The 18,907-nt window shown below is 44.8% G+C and overlaps 1 protein-coding gene across 3 annotated transcripts in view; it reads left to right on the top strand.

Annotated features, from left to right (window-relative positions):
* The first annotated feature begins 955 nt into the window (after nt 1–955).
* The window catches only part of PI4K2A (phosphatidylinositol 4-kinase type 2 alpha), a 36,037-nt gene continuing 18,085 nt past the window's right edge, over nt 956–18,907 (top strand). For all 3 annotated transcript variants that reach the window (XM_003904081.3, XM_021943553.2, XM_009215102.1), the window contains exons 1-4: nt 956–1,445; nt 11,604–11,804; nt 16,868–16,999; nt 17,404–17,557. In XM_003904081.3, coding sequence (XP_003904130.1) covers nt 1,008–1,445; nt 11,604–11,804; nt 16,868–16,999; nt 17,404–17,557 — 925 coding nt within the window. In that variant the 5' untranslated portion in view covers nt 956–1,007. The remainder of the gene's footprint in view (nt 1,446–11,603; nt 11,805–16,867; nt 17,000–17,403; nt 17,558–18,907) is intronic.

Raw genomic sequence — 18,907 nt, 5'->3', positions numbered from 1 at the left:
ATAATTTAAAAAGAAATCTTAAGGGGTTCCTAGGAAAACCTGGAGGCAATTGTTAAGACATTTTATCCTGACTAGCTACTTCACCCATTACCTTCAAGTTCCTGTGAACTTGAAGTGTAACATGACACTGTTACATCTACATTGGAAATATGTTAGGTCAACTGAGATAAGAATTTGGGATACAAAGTACAATGTATAGCCAATCTATAACTTGTTATTTTAATGTAAATTCTTGGTAAACAAGTTAGGAACTGCCTCTTTTCCTTTAAAAACCTACTTGCAGGCCAAGCGCAGTGGCTCGCACCTGTAATCCCAGCACTTTGGGAGGTCGAAGTGGGCAGATCACCTGATCCCTGTCTTTTTTTTTCTGGAGACAGATCACTCTGTCTCAAAAAAAAAAAACCCAAGACAAAACCCAGGAAACAAACAAACAAACAAAAAAAACCCTATAAAAAACCTTTCATCGAGGTAGAGCAGCAGCTTTGTTTCTTTGCTTCACTGCTGTCTCCCTAGCACTTAGAACATATAGTACGTGCTCAATTAATGAATGAGTGCCTGACTGAATGAAGATACATAGATGAGATTCCTCCAATCTCACAACCGGTTCAGAGTAGACACTCAATGAGTGACTGACAGGAAGGTTGCTGTTTTGAAAGCGCCCAAATCCAGTAAGCCAATTGGAAGCTAAGCGCGGCGCTGGGATAGTAGGGGCAGAGGAAGTGTCTGACCCAAGGTTGGGTCCTGGAGCATGCGCAGTCTTCACAGAAGGTGACGGGGAGAAAAATGTGGAGGCAGCGATTGCGTAGAGCAGGTTCTGATTGGCTACTGTTCGCGCGCGAGGGGCCGCGCCTATTCGTAGCCAAGTAAACAGGGCAGGTTAGGGGCGGGGCCAAGGAAGCGTCGCGACCTGGTTGGCCGGCCGGGGCTGAGGGGATGTCGCGGATTGGTCGCGGCCGCGAGCGCAGTGGTGTGCAGCGCGCCGGGTCCCGGAGCCGGCTGACTGAGGGATGGACGAGACGAGCCCACTAGTGTCCCCCGAGCGGGCCCAACCCCCGGACTACACCTTCCCGTCGGGCTCGGGTGCTCACTTTCCGCAGGTGCCCGGAGGCGCGGTCCGAGTGGCGGCGGCGGCGGCGGGCTCGGGCCCCTCTCCTCCGGGCTCGCCGGGCCACGACCGGGAGCGGCAGCCTCTGCTGGATCGGGCCCGGGGCGCGGCGGCCCAGGGCCAGACCCAAACCGTGGCGGCGCAGGCCCAGGCTCTGGCCGCTCAGGCCGCGGCGGCAGCGCACGCCGCTCAGGCCCACCGCGAGCGGAACGAGTTCCCGGAGGATCCCCGGTTCGAGGCGGTGGTGCGGCAGGCCGAGCTGGCCATCGAGCGCTGCATCTTTCCCGAGCGCATCTACCAGGGCTCTAGCGGAAGCTACTTCGTCAAGGACCCTCAGGGGGTGAGTGCCGGGGTGGGTTCCGCTGCCGCGGGCTGGAGACCGGCGGCGCTCCTGGGGAGTTTGAGGCTTCGCACAGCCGGAGGGAGAAGGGAGAAACTTCACAGTACCAGCCCCTGGCAGGATTTAGGGATGCCACTGAGGCCTGGAGCTGGGGACGCTCTGTGGAATGGAGAAATAAATCAGAACCTACTTGGTGGGGGAGGAGTGAGCGGAAAATGAAAAGAGGAAATTGACCAGATACGGGCCGGGGGCCCAGCAGTGTGGTGGGGCAATCCGCCGCTGGACAGAGACTGCTTTCTAGTAGGGTACTTAGCTTCACACTACTGACTGCTATTCGGCCGCTGACTTACAGATTTGGGGCTTTAGGCCTGTTCTCTATTTTTGGACCGACCGAACCAGTGTGTCGCTGTTCACGGAGGAGGATGGGTGACCCATCAGGGGATCTGAGAATTCTGTTCCAGCCTTCTGTGTTGTGGGGGATGTCCCTGCCACCGTCCCAGCTCTTATTAACAGACGTTGAAGAAAGAGTGGGCGGACTCACCAGTTTCATCTGCCCTGGTTGTTGCTCACTTCTGGGAAAGGGTTCAGATCCTTTTTGGCGGCTCCAAAGTTTAGATAGAACTTGGAGTTTAGAAACATGGGGCCGTCAGCTACTTTTTCTTTCATTTCTCTCCCAAGGCTATCAATAGCCTGCTTTTCAGCTAAGGCAGAGTGTTTGCTGACCTTTATTTTGTCCCCTGCCTATATATAAAGGGAGATGGTGATAGGATGGGGCATGGAGTGACCAGAGCATCTGAGAAGTGACCTTTATCCTTTTGAGAACTGCAGAATTTAAGAAATATCAAGTCTTCCCTGTTTTCAGGGAAGTTTCAGGGAAATTTTCAGATGTGCTAGAATGGGTCATTGGAAAGATGTATTGTTATTTAAATTAAGGGTGTCAAAGTTGTCTCAGGTTTTCCCTGACATCTCTCTTATGTGAACTCTTTAGATGGCCAGGGTGCTGTTTCGATAGGAGTCCTTAGTGGCCAGGATGGGCTGTTACTTGTAGCTCTTGGTTCGGTTCATTGAATGATCTAGTTATTCACTCAGAGTTTGAGTTGTCCCTGAATTAATCAAGAATTAGAGAACAAACAGTTTACATAAACTGAGTTGAGGAAAGCTTTGAGAGTAATAAGTCTTTCAAATTTTCTTTTCTTTTTTTTTTTTTTTTGAGACGGAGTCTTGCTCTGTCGCCAGGCTGGAGTGCAGTGGCACGATCTCGGCTCACTGCAACCTCTGCCTCCAGGGTTCAAGCAATTGTCCTGCTTCAGCCTCCTAAGTGGCTGGGACTACAGGCGTGTGCCACCATGCGCAGCTAATTTTTGTATTTTTAGTAAAGACGAGGTTTCACCATGTTGGCCAGGATGGTCTCGATCTCTTGACCTTGTGATCTGCCCACGTCGGCCTCCCAAAGTGCTGGGATTACAGGTGTGCCACCGCACCCGGCCTCCTAGTTTCTTAAATAAAAGAACTTGCAAGCTCAAGTGGGAACCATCATTTCTAGAAGCAAAGAAATGTGAGTGCCAGATGCTTTCTTTCTTTCTTTCTTTTTTTTTTCAAGAAAAGGTCTCACTCTGACACCCAGGCTGGAGTGCAGTGGTGCAGTCTCATTGCTCACTGCAGCCTTGGCATCCGGGCTCAAGGTCCTCCCACTCAGCTTCTGAGTAGCTGGGACTACAGGCATGCACCACCACACCCGGCTAAAAATTATTTTTGGTAGAGACAAGAGTCTCACCATGTTGCCCTGGTTGTTCTCAGACTCCTGGCTTCAGGCAACCATCCTCTTGCCTCAGCCTCCCAAAGTGCTGGGATTACAGGTGTGACCCGCCATGCCTGTCCTTTTTTTGTGGGCAGAGGGTATTTTTAGTTTGTTGGCAAATGTAAGAAGGGGCTAAGATTATCTTTGATAGGTACAGGATAAGGAGGAATATTTTTGTTTTTCTTTCATGACACTGTTACAGCTGCATTGGAAGTGGGTGAGGTCAGCCGAGAAGTGAGCTGGTGCTTTAACAGGTGGAAGTAATGTGATCTCTTATATCTACCTGGCAGGTAAAGTACTACCATCTCAGTACATAGGCCACAGAGGACATACCATAGGTATGTTACTTGGTGATTTAGGGATTCTGGTCTCTAAAACTTCCTGGCCACTATCCTTTCTTATAGGGGATGTCAAAACACAGATGCCCTGACAAAACTTTTTGATGTACCCATACTGCTTCCAGTGAAGCAAATGTGATTTAGAACAAAGGGCACTTTCTAAATGCTTGAGGTGGGTTAGACTGGCCCACAGACTTACTGTAGTTGGAATTGTCATCTTTGGCTCTCCTCCAAATGTATTTACTTTATTAAACAAATACTTACATAGCATTATATTCCTTTCAGTGCTTTACAAATAATAACTCACTTAATCTTTATAACCACCCTTGAAGGTAGGTACTGTTATTATCCCCACAGGTGACGACACAGACCCATGGTATAACTAATTTTTCCAAGGTCTCACACATAGTAAGTGGTAGAGGCAGGATTGGGCCCAGGCAGGTTGGCTGTGGAGTTCATGTTCTCACCACTATTCTTTGGTCCCTCGGACTCAGTCATCAGAATTTTCAGATTCTGGCCAGGCGCGGTGGCTCACGCCTGTAATCCCAACACTTTGGGAGGCCGAGGCAGGCGCATCACTGGAGGTCAGGAGTTCAAGACCAGCCTGGTCAACATAGTGAAACCCCTATCTCTACTAAAAATACAAAAATTAGCTGAGCACTGTGGCAGGTACTTGTAATCCCATCTACTCGGGAGGCTGAAGCAGGAGAACTACTTGAGCCTGGGAGGTGGAGGTTGCAGTGAGCCGAGATCGCACCACTGCACTCTAGCCCGGGCGACAGAGACTCTGTCTCAAAAACAAAACAAAACAAAACAAAACAAAATTTCTTTTTTTTTTTTTTTTTTTGAGACGGAGTCTCGCTCTGTCTCCAAGGCTGGAGTGCAGTGGCGGGATCTCGGCTCACTGCAAGCTCCGCCTCCTGGGTTCCCGCCATTCTCCTGCCTCAGCCTCCCGAGTAGCTGGGACTACAGGCGCCCGCCACCTCGCCTGGCTAGTTTTTTGTATTTTTTAGTAGAGACGGGGTTTCACCGTGTTAGTCAGGATGGTCTTGATCTCCTGACCTCGTGATCCGCCCGTCTCGGACTCCCAAAGTGCTGGGATTACAGGCTTGAGCCACTGCGCCCGGCCAACAAAATTTCTAAATTCTCTTCTCAGCTACTGTATTGGTTAGTATTGAATTTGGCTATATGTGACAGAGATTTTAAAATAATGATGATTTGAAGAAAGGTTCATTTACGCCTCATGTAAAAGAAGTCTATAGGCTAGCTGCTCAGGCATGCTCAGGGCTGGCATGACATTTCACTTTACTGGGGACATAGGGTTCTTCCTGCCAGCTGATCAGCCATCCTTAGAATGTGGCTTCTACTCCGTGGTCCAAGATGGCCGCTCAAGCTGCAAACATCTTGTCTGCTTTTCAGCCAGTTGGAAGAAGGAAAGGGAAAGGGTTAATATGCCCCCATCCTTTAAGGCACTTCGTAGAAGTTGTAGGAGACTCTTCTACTTATATCCCATTGTCTAAAACTTAGCTGTAGTAGTGGCTGGAAACTATAGCCGTTTTTTGTTTGTTTGTTTGTTTGTTTGCTCAGGTACAAATCATGGGTCTGTGTCCAGGGAACAAGGGGGAACAGAGATTGGGAGAACCAGCACTTTCTGCGACAGCCACTTTTGGATCTTAGACAGTCTGAAAGATTCTTGAAGATAATAGCCTTGGTCCCATTTCTCAATTTTGGATGATTTTTGTCTCAGTGGGGTCCAGGAACAGATGGAAAATGCTAGAAGTCATGGGGAGAGTACACACATTACTCCTCCTCACTTACCTCCTTGTGCTTCAGGTCTCATGCTCACTCAACTGCAAAAGGATTTTTTGAGCTTTTTCTCTTTTGCGTGGAGTAATACTAGATGTTCACATTGCCAAGAATCATAGGACAGCATGTGACTCACTAGGTTAAGAGGATTAAATGACATATCACACACGAAAGCCCCTGATGTAGTTCCTGGCACTTAGTGGGGGCAGCTCAATCAGAGTGTTTTGGGTTTTGTTTTTAAAAACATTCCTATTAACTGCTGAATTAGGGTTTCTTGGGTACATGGCATTGAATAAGGCTATAAGAGTTGGTAGATGATGCTTAAAATCTCAAGACCTACATGTATGACATACAAACTTGACTGCCTCAACGTTTTAGTAAAATAATTTTATTATATTTTATTTTATATATATATTTGAGACAGTGTCTCACCCTGTCGCCCAGGCTGGAGTGCAGTGGCACAACCTTGGCTCATTGCAGCCTCGGCCTCCCAGTGTTGGGGTTACAGGTGTGAGCCACTGTGCCTGGATGGTTTTATGTATTTGGACAAGCCCTTCCCTTCCTTTTGTAAGAATGAACTTGTAAATAAGGCTTCTCTACCTAAATAACTAAATCAAGGACTGCTATTTTCCTCCAATCTATACCACAGAATACAGTGGTTCTTAGAGTGTGGCCCAGGGACCTTGACCTCTGGGAGTTCCTTTTTGGGGGTTCACAGGTCAAAATTATTTTCATCATAATTCTAAGACTTTATTTGCCTTTTTCATTCTCACTTACTTATGAGTGGAGAGTGGAGATTTCCAGAGACTACATGATGTGTGATGTTGAAACAGATTGAATACTAAGATATGAGAATACAGTTTTCTTCAATTAAGACATTAGAGAGATTTGCAAAAATGTAAAATAGTGCCAGTCTTCTCACTAAAATATCTTTTGAAAATATAGTTTTTTAAAATAAAAATATGTCATTTATGTTAACATGCAATGGGTTTATTTGTATTATTATTAATGAATTAGTATTAATAGAATAAATATAATTTTATAATAATACAAATAAAATAAATTTATAGATTAGTATTTATTAAGTATAGTTAAAATGAATACTTAATTATTAAGTATAGTTTGTTCAAAATTGAAGCACTTGTTTTAATTTTGAAGGCAAATATAGCCTTTACCCACATTAACAAATGCTTTTTGGAATCCTTAATAATTTTTTTTTTTTTTTGAGATGGAGTCTCACTCTGTCACTCAGGCTAGAGTGCAGTGGCATGATCTCGACTCACTGCAACCTCTGCCTCCTGGGTTCAAGCAGTTCTCCTGCTTCAGCCTCCTGAGTAGTTGGGATTACAGGCGTGCCCACCAGCATGCCCAGCTAATTTTTGTATTTTTAGCAGAGACAAGATTTCACCATGTTGGCCAGGCTGATCTTAAACTCCTGATCTCAGGTGATCCACCCGCCTTGGCCTCCGAAAGTACTGGGATTACAGGCATAAGCCACCGTACCCAGCCTAATTTTTAAGAGTTTAAAGGGGTCTTGAGACCAAAAAGTTTGAGAACTGTCCACTTTATGTTTACCAAACTTTAAAAGAAGACTTTTATGAAAGGTCATTTCTGTATATTTCACTGTGTGATATGAATGATATGCTTGAACTGTCTTACATTTTAGGTTCTGGGAGAAAGGGCCTCTTTTAGCATAGCATGACGCCCTCCTTCTTGCCACTGCTGGTTAGATATAGGACCCCCCTCGGTTCCAGGTTCCAGTAATTTTTTTTTGTTGTTGTTAGCTTGTTTTGAGAGGGGGTCTAGCTCTGTTGCCCAGGCTGGAGTGCAGTGGCGTGATCTCGGCTCACCGCAACTTCCACCTCCCGGGTTCAAGCAATTCTCCCGCCTCAGCCTCCTGAGTAGCTGATACTACAGGCACATGCCACCATGCCTGGCTAATTTTTTTCATTTTTTTGTAGAGACGGGGTTTCACCATGTTGGCCAGGCTGGTCTTGAACTCCTGATCTCAAATGATCCACCTGTCTTGGCCTCCCAAGTGCTGGGATAATAAGTGTGAGCCACTGCACTGGGCTGAGGTTCCAGTAGTTGGTTGTGGATTCTGACACCAGCTGGTGCATGGCCTCTTGCTTTCTTGTGTGATTTGGTTTTTATTCCCAACTTCATGAACTGCTACTGCTTAAGCTCTCTGTACCTCACCCCTCCTTTGTTAAAGAGGGGAGATTAGTAAATGGGTGTTAAGAAAAGTCGTTTTTGTAATATTGGCATCAAACTGACGCTCTCTCCTAGATATAATAAAGGAATTGAAAATCTATTAAAGAAGAGAGTGGATAGTGAGGAAAAATCAGGCAGTAGTTGTTTTCTTTTCCAGCTAAATGCTGGTGGGTGTCTTTCCAATTTGAGTGTTTTAGAGTTTGTTCTCTGTGAGGAGGACAAATGAGGAGAGTATTCTTGATTATTCGGGAGCATAGTTGATTTTATGAAGTGAACATTGGAAATTAGGCCAGAGGCTATTTTACCTCTCTGTCTAGGAAAGCCACCAAATGCCTGTGGAATGCTTGCACATCGTTCTGCACAGGCTAGGTCCTGAGCAAATGCTAAGAGAATTGAATTGAACTGAGGCCTACACTTAGTCTTGAAAGGCACTTGTCTCCCCTTCTGTCTGAATGCCCTTTTGTTCCTCCGTCCTTCATACTCTAACATTCTCTCATTGATCTAGTCTAGGCAGTATTCTTTAATGAAACCCCTGTACTACTGACGTAACCATAATTACTCATGCTTTCGGAGTCATTGAAATGCTTCTTATTCTCCTTATGGTGGAAGGAAATCGAGATGTTTGAGAGGTCAGTCTTTAAATGAGACTTGACTGCAATCTTGGCCTTCAAATTCTGCTTTCTTTTTTTTTGTTGTTTTTTAATTTTTCTTTTTTAGAGATGGGGTCTTGCTCTGTCACCCAGGCTAGAGTGCAGTGGCATGCTCCTAGTTCACTGCAGCCTTGATCTCCTAGGCTTAAGGGATTCTCCCCGCCGAGTAGCTGGGACTACAGGTGCATACCACTACACTTGGCTAATTTTTTTTTTTTTTTTTTTTGAGACGGTATTTCACTCATTGCCCAGGCTGGAGTGCAATGGCGTGATCTCGGCTCACTGCGACCTCCACCTCCCAGGTTCAAGCGATTCTCCTGACTCAGCCTCCCAAGTAGCTGGGATTACAGGCATGGGCCACCATGCCCAGCTAATTTTGTATTTTTAGTAGAGATGGAGTTTCTTCACGTTGGTCAGGCTGGTCTTGAACTTCTGACCTCAGGTGATCCGCCCGCCTTGGCCTCCCAACCAACTCCAGGCATGATTCCTGGCTAATTTTTAAAAATTAGTGACAGAGTCTTGTGTTGCCCAAGCTGGTCTCAAACTCCAGGCCTCAGGCAATCCTGCCTCATCCTCTGAAAGTGCTGGGCTTATAGGCATGAGCCACCATGCTCAACCTTTTCTTTCTTTAAGTAGAAGTATTTACCAGTTGGCCTCAGCCCTGGTATTTTTCAGCCTCCAGTAATAGTAGGAGTGTCTTGGTCTCCCTGTCATTGGGGACCAGCTTCCTGAACTCCGTAATGTGCCTCAGTTGAACTGACTGTTGGGTTCTGGGACATGCTTCAAGTTGCCTTTTGGTTTCCCTGTCTAGGTTCTGGAGGGTTACAGTGAACTCATCAGTCATTTTCTGAGTTGTGAGCCTGTTGCTACTGCTGCTTTGTTATTCAGAGGCTGGGGTTCCAGGGGAACAGAGACAGAGAAGACTGCTGAGGCCTTTAGCTAACTGCTTTGGATAAGAAAGTAATTCTGAAGATTTGTGATGTGAATATATGCATTTTGCATTTGCCAGTAAACAAGTTAGTTTGTCTTTAAGAACAAATCGATTCTGTTTGGAGGGAGAAGGAGGAGTTCTGTATTTTTCTTGTCCTCTCAAATCCTTGGAAGGCATTTTTAAAGGAGCTGGCTTCAAGATTGACCGGTTATTGTTAGCAACATGGACCTAGCCAATTCCTAATATGAGTACTGAGTTGGTGAAAGCGGATGGGTGCATATTGTCTGCTGTGACCTGCCATTCAGGAAGTGACACCCACAGGAAAATGTCTTATGACCCAGACTAGCTTGAGTAGGCTGTGGGGTGGAGGGGACAAGGAGAGTCTTATGATATGAGGATGAATCACTTGGATAGCATGTTTGCTTTTTTTTTTTTTTTTTTTTTTTGAGACAGAGTCTCGCTCTTATTGCCCAGGCTGGAGTGCAATGGCGTGATCTCGGCTCACTGCAACCTCCGCCTCCTGGGTTCAAGGGATTCTCCTGCCTCAGCCTCCCGACTAGCTAGGACTACAGGCATGTGCCACCATGACCAGCTAATTTTGTATTTTTAGTAGAGACGGGATTTCTCCATGTTGGTTAGGCTGGTCTTGAACTCCCGACCTCAGGTGATCCGCCTGCCTCAGCCTCCCAAAGTGCTAGGATTACAGGTGTGAGCCACCACACCCGGCCGCATATTTGCTTTCTTCCCTTGAATTACCAGTTTGGGGACTGGAGGGAATGAGATGAATGTAAAACAACCTCAGAGGGCTGACTGGCCTTTTGAAGAAAACATTCAGGAGGGAGGGCCGTAGTTTCTAGGCATCCTATATTTCCAAGGACCTTAGAAGATTAAGTTACTGTCTGCTACAGAAAATGGATTTAATCTGTGTGGCATCTCATGTCCTGGTTTCTTGCCTATCAGAATTACTTAAGAGAGCTTCATTCTAACCAAGTACCAGAGTCTTTTTTCCTGCTGTAATTTTTCTCTTTGGATAATAAGGCTGTGAGAGGAAATCTCTTCATCATTGATGAAGGAATTTCCTTAACCTCATTCCATAATAGCTTTGTTTATTTTTTGAGACAGAGTCTCGATCTTATCGCCCAGGCTGGAGTGCAGTGGCATGATCTTGGCTCACTACAACCTCCGCCTCCTGGGTTCAAGTGATTCTCCTGCCTCAGCTTCCCGGGTAGCTGGGATTACAGGTGCATGCCACCACACTCAGCAAATTTTTGTATTTTTAGTAGAGACAGGGTTTCACCATGTTGGCCAGGCTGGTCTTGAACTCCTGACCTCAGGTTATCCACCCACCTTGGCCTCCCAAAGTGCTGGGATTACAAGTGTGAGCCACCATGCCTGGCCCATAATACCTTCTTTGCTTCCTTCCAGTTGGTAAAGTTTTTAAAAAAGTTTTTCTTTTTCTGTAATTGATGCAGAACAACAGTGCATATGTGTAACTTCGGAAATTAGAGTTTATGGTGTTAAATTTCTGGCATACCACATACACAAACATCCTGTAGGATAAATAGGGCAGGGGCGCATGCAAAAAAAGATAACATATGATCTGTGATCAGTTAATTCCTCATTTTTTTGGAGATTACTTTAGAGCCCTTGTGCATTAGGATATGATATCTTTCCGGAGGGCAGGAAGCAGTATCATATTGGCATTAGATGCTGCCAGTGACTCAAGATCTACCACTGAATTGGCTTCTGTACTTTTGTTTTGTTTTGTTTTTTTTGTGAGACAGGGTCTCACTTGGTCACCCAGGGTGAGAAGTGCAGGGGGGGCAATCTTGACTCACTTCAACCTCCCCCCAATGGGTTCAAGTGATTCTCATGCCTCAGCCTCCCAAGTAGCTGGAATTACAGATGTGCATCACTGCGCCCAGCTACTTTTTGTATTTTTAGTAGAGACAGGGTTTCACCATGTTGGCCGGGCTGGTCTCAAACTCCTGGCCTCAAGTGATCTGCCCGCCTTGGCCTCCCAAAGTGCTGGAATTACAGGCATGAGCCCCTGTACCTGGCCTGCTTCTGTATGTTGCTCCTAGAAATGTAGCAATCCATTTACCTTGTTTGTTTGAAGCACCAAGTTAGAGGTAGGTACTTATATGAGGGAAAAGAGATGGGGAAGAGGGATAAAGGAGCAGGGAAGAAAGAGAAGACTTAATATGTTCTTTGGCTGCAACCCTTTCTAGCAGTGGGTCTCTGAGCTGCACACACGAGCTGTTGTCTTCCCTTTACCAACTGGGAGAAACCTGAGTCTGACTGTAAGTAGGAATTGTCCACCTATGCCCTCTCATTTCTTTCTAGATTCCTGCTGACTTGGTCTGTGGGCTATTTCAGTCAACTCGGATTTAACATCCTCTTTTTCTTTCGTCTTTGTAGAGGATCATTGCTGTCTTCAAACCCAAGAATGAAGAGCCCTATGGGCATCTTAATCCTAAGTGGACCAAGTGGCTGCAGAAGCTGTGCTGTCCCTGCTGCTTTGGCCGTGACTGCCTTGTCCTCAACCAGGGCTATCTCTCAGAGGCAGGGGCCAGCCTGGTGGACCAAAAACTGGAACTCAACATTGTTCCCCGTACAAAGGTCAGTGACCAATCTCCAGGAGACCTTACTGCCTGGCCACAGTTTCCTGGGGCCTAAGCCCCACTACATGTTAGTGGGACCTTGGGTCCAGTGGGGCCATTTGTATACCCTAAGTCTGGGTTCTCGATCTTTTTTCGGGAGGTTGGCAGGATTAGGCTCATGATTTGATCATCTGATGAAGGCTATCTTCTGAAGGATGCACACACAATTTTTGCATACAATTTTAGGAAATTCAAAAGCTTCTACTGCATGTTTATGGCTCCCTTGGTCTTTGAATCCCAGCTAACTCCAAGCTAGTTAGAAACCTAGTGACTTGGTGGCTTACTCAGACTTCTGAGCTATCCCAGCATTTTGATACAGTCTAGGACTGGCTAATGATCTAGGACTGGCTAATGACAGCTAAGCACTTCTGGAGGGTCTGACAAAGAAGACTTTAGGACAGGCTGAGGGTTAGAGAAATGGTCTGGCCTGAACCCTACGGGGAACTGACATGGAATTTTTCTCATTTATCTTTATGCTGTGGAATTTGGGGACTTGTCTGAACATATCAAAATAAGGATGCCAGATTCAGGCAGACTTACAGTCAGAATGGATTCGTACACATTTTGTATGCGTTATAGACATAATTGAGGTTCCCCCCCAGCCCCCACCAATATGCTTGAATACAGAATTAATTCCATACAATTTCAGGGAGTTTACTGATACCAGGCTAAGCACTACAAGGTGTTCCATGAAACTCACCAAGGGTTATGAGGGAAAGGAATCTACTGGTCAGCATATGAACATGTCCGTACACATCATTCACTGAGCACGTAGCTACCTGGGGTTTAGTAACAACTTAGGTGGAACTCTCATCTGATACCCTGAGGCTGCTGAGTCATCCAAACCATCCTGGCTCTGTGCTTAGTCTTAACTAGTCTATGCTAGTTTATTTAGTTATTTACTAAATAACTAAAACCAAATTTATTTAGTTATTTATTAAATAACTCTCTGAGAATCTGATGAAACCTATAGACCCCCTTTCCAGAAAAAGTACATATATTTGCAATTACAGTTTTGGGTATAATTTTAGGGCGATGGTTCATAAATGTTGCAGTCTATCCGTTGACCACCCCCCCAGGGAGCATGCCTCTAGATTAAAATCCCCTTGCTTAAAGTTTTCTTTTCTTTCTTGTTTTTAGAGATAGGGTCTTGCTCTGTTGCCCAGGCTGGGGTACAGTGGCACGATCACAGCTCACTGCAGCCTTGACCTCCCAGGCTCAAGCAGTCCTCCCACCTCAGCCTCTCAGGTTAGGATTACGGGCATGTGCCACCAAGCTTGGCCAATTTTTTTTTTTTTTTTTTTTAATTTTTTCTAGAAACAAGGTCTCCCTGTTTTGCTCAGGCTGGTCTTGAACTCCTGGGCTCAAGCGATCCTCCTGCCTTGGCCTCCCAAAGTGCTGGGATTACAAGTGTGAGCCACCACGCCCAGCCTTGAAGATTTCTTCACAGGTTTAGATAGCAGACTCTCTGAGCAAAGAGATTGATCAGCAGATAGAAACTTCCCTTCCATCTGAGAGGAAAATATGACTATCGTGGATATTTAACCATGTCTGCTTTTTTGCTACTAAACTCCGAACAATTAGTCAACTAGTTTGTAAGTTATGGAAGTCAGAGACTACTTCTCAAGTTTTCCTCTCTCATTCTTAGCACCTAGCAAAATACTATATTTCTAGTAAGCATTCATGAAGTACCAGCTGAGTCAGTAAATGAGTATCAAATCATGAGAACCAATACCAAAGTTCTACCAACTTCAGGTCTAGAGAGAAAATGTTTGACCAGGCTTGTAGTTCCTATTTCACATCTAATTCACTGCCTGGCTTTGTGCAGCTCATTCTTTCTCTTTATGCCTTACTTTTCCCTCTCTGTGCAAATAGTTTTACAAGATGCTTTGAACATCTTGTATGATAATTAATGCTCTTAAGTCTCCTAACCTGAAATGCTTCTACTAGGCTCCTCTTAGACTCTAGAAACTTTTAAATTCTCCTTGCTCATCACTCTGTAGTTTTCTTCCTTTACTAGGCAAATAGCAGACCATGCCTGGCCCTATGCCTGCCTGCTCTGTTGGTGCTTCTGGAGCACTTGAGTTTGAATTCTTGCTCTGCAGTTTTTGATTTGTGTAACACTTGGGCAAGTCAGGCACAACGTAAACCCTCCATATGTTAGCCTGTGATATTTTTACGAGCTATTCTAATCCTTAGTGTCACCCCCACAATCCCTTTTTTCCCTATCTCTGGTCTTCCTCTTTCCCTGTTAGAGAACCTTCATGAGGCCTGAGGATCTTTTGCATCAGAAAGTCAGCAACAACAAAAATACTTGTCTTGGCTGGGCTCAGTGGCTCACGCTGTAATCCCAGCACTTTGGGAGGCTGAAGTGGGTAGATCACCTGAGGTCAGGAGTTCAAGACCAGCCTGGCCAACATGGTGAAAACCTGTCTCTAGTAAAAATACAAAAATTAGCTGGGCATGGTGGTGTGTGCCTGTAATCCCAGCTACTTGGGAGGCTGAGGTGGGAGAATCGCTTGACCCTGGGAGGCAGAGGTTGCAGTGAGCTGAGATTGTGCCACCACACTCTATCCTGGGCAACAGAGCAAGACTCCATCTCAAAAAAAAAAAAAAATACTTGTCTTCTGTGAGACTGAGATGAGACAGAACTTTGGAATCTTAACATATAGCTGCTAGAGAATAGTAAGAGGACTCCCCTTCCTGTCTCCCCAACTCTTGTGATAGGACTCTATCCAGTTGATCAGAGCATCTGTCATTATAGAAACAGGGCTCACATTGCATTGGAACTTCAAATGGTAAGGCTGTAATTCTCACTCACTGGCTGTCTCTGCTCTCTGCTTCTATGAGGTTTCAGGTTATAACAGTTTCATAGTCATGGGGAAAAAGTGGTTTATTAGGAAGAATGATAGAAAATAAATATGATGGGGGCAAAAGGGGATTTATGGCTTGAGAGAGCCAGAAGTTTCACTGTGGACACTGGCAAGGTAGCCTTAGAAAAGTTCCTTTTTCTTTATTCCTATGCCTGAGTTTTCTGATTTGTAAGGCAGGAAGTGCCTACTACAGTACCATGCACATCCATTTTAGGTACTCTATTAATACTAGATGGTAGGATGGAGTGATAGATGAGAGGCAGTTATTTTGCCTCTCAGGTTCATGGGAAAAAAATAGTTATTTGTAATAACTTTTACAAGGCTTAGGAAAATAGCTTTCTTATAAGTTTTATTTTAGGTATTTATATGCTAAAACTCACTTGTTGCTGTCTCTGGAAGAAGCTTGTAACTCATTCATTCATTCACTTAATAAATATTTAATGAGCATGTGCCAACTACTGTGTTAGGTACTGTGGATGCTAATATAAATAAGATGTTCCCTGCTTCCTCAAATCTCATTAGTTTTAAGGGAGAAGTTAGATATACAAATGAATAATTACAAGACAATGTGATATGATAAGTGTGACAATAGATGCATATGTGGATTACAGTGATGTCTCTGCAGTTTTACTTAAATCAAGTATAATATTGATGACCTGTTAAAAAATTTTTTTAGAGTAGGCAATGCATGCATCTAGTACAAAAATCAGAAGGCACATAGGGTAAACAGAGAAAGTAATTCAGACTCCCTGCTACCCCTATCTCCTGGCCATTCAGTTTCCTTCCTCAGAGGCAGCCAGGATTACAGTATTTCTTGTGTAATATTCCAGATATAGCCTATACATAAAAATAGCAGTTAATTAAAATGAAAACCAATTTTAATGTTTATCTCTTGAATATGAATAATTTCACAAAGTAAAAAAATTCAGAAGGTCCAGGGCACAGTGGCTCATGCCTGTAATCCCAGCACTTTGGGAGGCCGAGGTGGGAGGATCACCTGAGGTCAGGAGTTCAAGACCAGCCTGGCCAACATGGTGAAACTCTCTCTCTACTGAAAATACAAACATTAGTCAGGAGTGGTGGCACACACCTGTAATCCCAGCTATTTGGGAGGCTGAGGCTTGAGAATCCCTTGAACCTGGGATGTGGAGGTTGCAGTGACCCAAGACTGTGCCACTGCACTCCAGCCTGGGCAACAGAGTGAGACTCTGTCTCAAAAAAAAAAAAAAAAAAAAAAACATTCAAAAGGAAATAAGGGGGTATAGAGTAAATTGCAACTTGTTTGTATCTGGAAATAAAATGGGCATTTGGCCTAATCTAACCCAGGAGATGACAGTGTTAATCCTTGTACTTCATACTAGCTGCTGTAACAACCCCTAAATCTCAGTAGTTTAATACAATTGGATTGTATTTCTTTTTTTTCTTTTTTTTTTTTTTTGGGGGGGTGGGGACAGAGTCTCCCTCTGCAACCCAGGATAGAATGTGCAGTGGCGTGATCTTGGCTCACTGCAACCTCTGCTTCTGATGTTCAAGCCATCCTCCCACCTCAGCCTCCCAGGTAGCTAGGATTACAGACATGCACCACCATGCCTGGCTAATTTTTTTCTTTGTGTTTTTAGTAGAGACTGAGGTTTCATCATGTTGGCCAGGCTGGTCTCGAACTCCTGACCTCAAGTGATCCACCTTCCTCGACCTCCCAGAGTGTTGGGATTACAGGCATGAGCCATCATCCCTGGCCAGGAGTGTATTTCTTGATTACATCTCAGACTCACGCCAGATAGGCAGCTCTCCTAGATACCACATCACTCATATAGTAACAAGGTATCCGAGGTTCTTCCATGGTATGGCTCTGCGATTTCCCAGCCCTTCTTTCCTAGCTTTACAGACTGGGGAATGTGAATTAAGGATTGTGGGAGATTTTAGTTGCCAGCAGTGGAAGTGTTGTACATACATAATTTTGTCATTATTTCATTGGCTCAAAGTAGTTATCTTCCCTCTCCTAGTTGCTGGGAAGGCTGAGAAATGTATTCTTTCTGTGCCCTGGAAGAGGAATAGTATTTGTGAACATCAAGCTATTTATTCTCTGCCATAGTGTTCTGGTTCCTTAAACTTGACTCTAACCTTAGTATCTCTCCTGTTTTCACTGTAGGTAGTATATCTGGCCAGTGAGACCTTCAACTATAGTGCCATTGACCGAGTGAAGTCCAGGGGCAAGCGGCTTGCGCTAGAGAAAGTGCCAAAAGTGGGACAGCGGTTTAACCGCATCGGGCTACCACCGAAGGTATAGACGCACTTCTGTGGCTTATCAAGGGTCATGATTTATAGTGACATAGTCATCCAAGTGGTGAAGCAAGGTGCCTACAACTCAAATATGGGCACGTGAATAACCTGCCCTGAGGATCCTGTCTTCCTCATTTCTGTCAAGTGGCTAAAGTTTAAAAAGTTGAGACCTAACTTTTCAGTTTACTCCTCTGATTCATTTGGATAGGTTCTTTAATTTGGATGGATGATCACTGTTACATCTCTTTTCTCCTATACTTGTAAGAAATGAGGATGTAAAGATCTTGAAAAGTTTCCCTTCTCTGATACAAACTCCATAGGGCCTTAATGGGTATCTGGCATACGCCAAAGGTCTTTGGACTTGGGCAGTAGGGAAAAACCTTTGTTCCTTCCTCTTGGTTCCAGGTTGGTTCATTCCAGCTCTTTGTTGAAGGCTACAAAGATGCAGACTATTGGCTGCGGCGTTTTGAAGCAGAACCTCTTCCTGAGAACACTAACCGGCAACTACTGCTGCAGTTTGAGCGGTTGGTGGTGCTGGATTACATCATCCGCAACACTGGTGAGTAGCTGCAGGTGGTCCCATGCCCTGTGCCAGACTGTGTTGAGGCACAGGCAGGCCTGGAGGCTTGCAGGGCTTGGGAGTCAGAGTGCCTCGTCCAGACACATCATGTGTGGTTTTCAGAGGTGGTGATGCCTGGAGTTAGTATTTACGTTTTATCTTACATTCTTTGCTGGTTCCAGACAGAAGACACTTAGCTCTTCCAAAGCACTGTGAAGAGTACTCTTATCCTTGATCCCTCATCATTCTTGTAGCCTCAAGACCTGTAACAGGACAGTTTTGTCTTCCTCTAACTTCTTGAAGTAGATACTTAGATCATTGATAATTAAAAAAAAATTTTTTTTCAGTGCAATTTAAATTCAACTAACCTGGCAAAATGTACATGTATTGAGGACAAAATTTTTAAATTCAGACTGGACGTGGTGGCTCATGCCTGTACTCCTAGCACTTTGGGAGGCCAAGGCAGATGGATCACTTGAGGCCAGAAGTTCAAGACCAGCCTGGACAACATGGTGAAACCCCTGTCTCTACTAAAAATACAAAAATTAGCCGGGTGTGGTAGTACGCACCTGTAGTCCCAGCTATTCAGGAGGCTGAGGTGGGAGAATCTCTTGAACCCAGGAGGCGGAGGTTGCAGTAAGTCAAAATTGTACCACTGCACTCTAGCCTGGGTGACAGAGCAAGACTGTGTTTCCAAAAAAAAAAAAAAATCTTTAAATTCACCTTACTGGACCTGTATTTTGTCTGATTTTAAAAATCATAGTAAAATGCATATAACATCAAATTTATTATCTTAACCATTTTAAAGTAGTATGAAATACATTCATATTGTGCAGCTGTCACTACCATCCATCTCCAGAGCTCTTTTATTTTGTTGTTGTTGAGATGGAGTCTCGCTCCGTCACCTAGGTTGGAGTGCAATGGCGCGATCTCAGCTCACTGCAACCCCCACCTCCTGGGTTCATGTGATTTTCCTACCTCAGCCTCCCGAGTAGCTGGGATTACAGACACCCACCATCATGCCCAGCTTATTTTTGTATTTTTATAGAGATGGGGTTTTACCATGTTGGCCAGGCCGGTCTTCAACTGACCTCGGGTGATACACCCATCTCAGTGTCTCAAAGTGCTGGGATTACAGGCGTGAGCCACCATGCCCGGCCTCTAGAACTCTTTTTATCTTGTAAAACTGAAGCTCTATACTCATTAAACAGTAACTCTTCATTCCCCCTCCCCACGTCCCTGGCAACCATCATTCTGTTTTCTGTTTCTGTGATTTTGATTGCTCTAAGTACCTCATGTAAGTGGAATAGTACAGTATTTGCCTTTTGGTGATTCGCTTATTCACTTAGC

The sequence above is a fragment of the Papio anubis genome, chromosome 11 (genome assembly GCF_008728515.1).
Source record: "Papio anubis isolate 15944 chromosome 11, Panubis1.0, whole genome shotgun sequence".
Lineage (NCBI taxonomy): Eukaryota > Metazoa > Chordata > Mammalia > Primates > Cercopithecidae > Papio > Papio anubis.
Note: the sequence above shows the minus strand (reverse complement) of the source record. Positions and strands in the feature narration are given on the sequence as shown.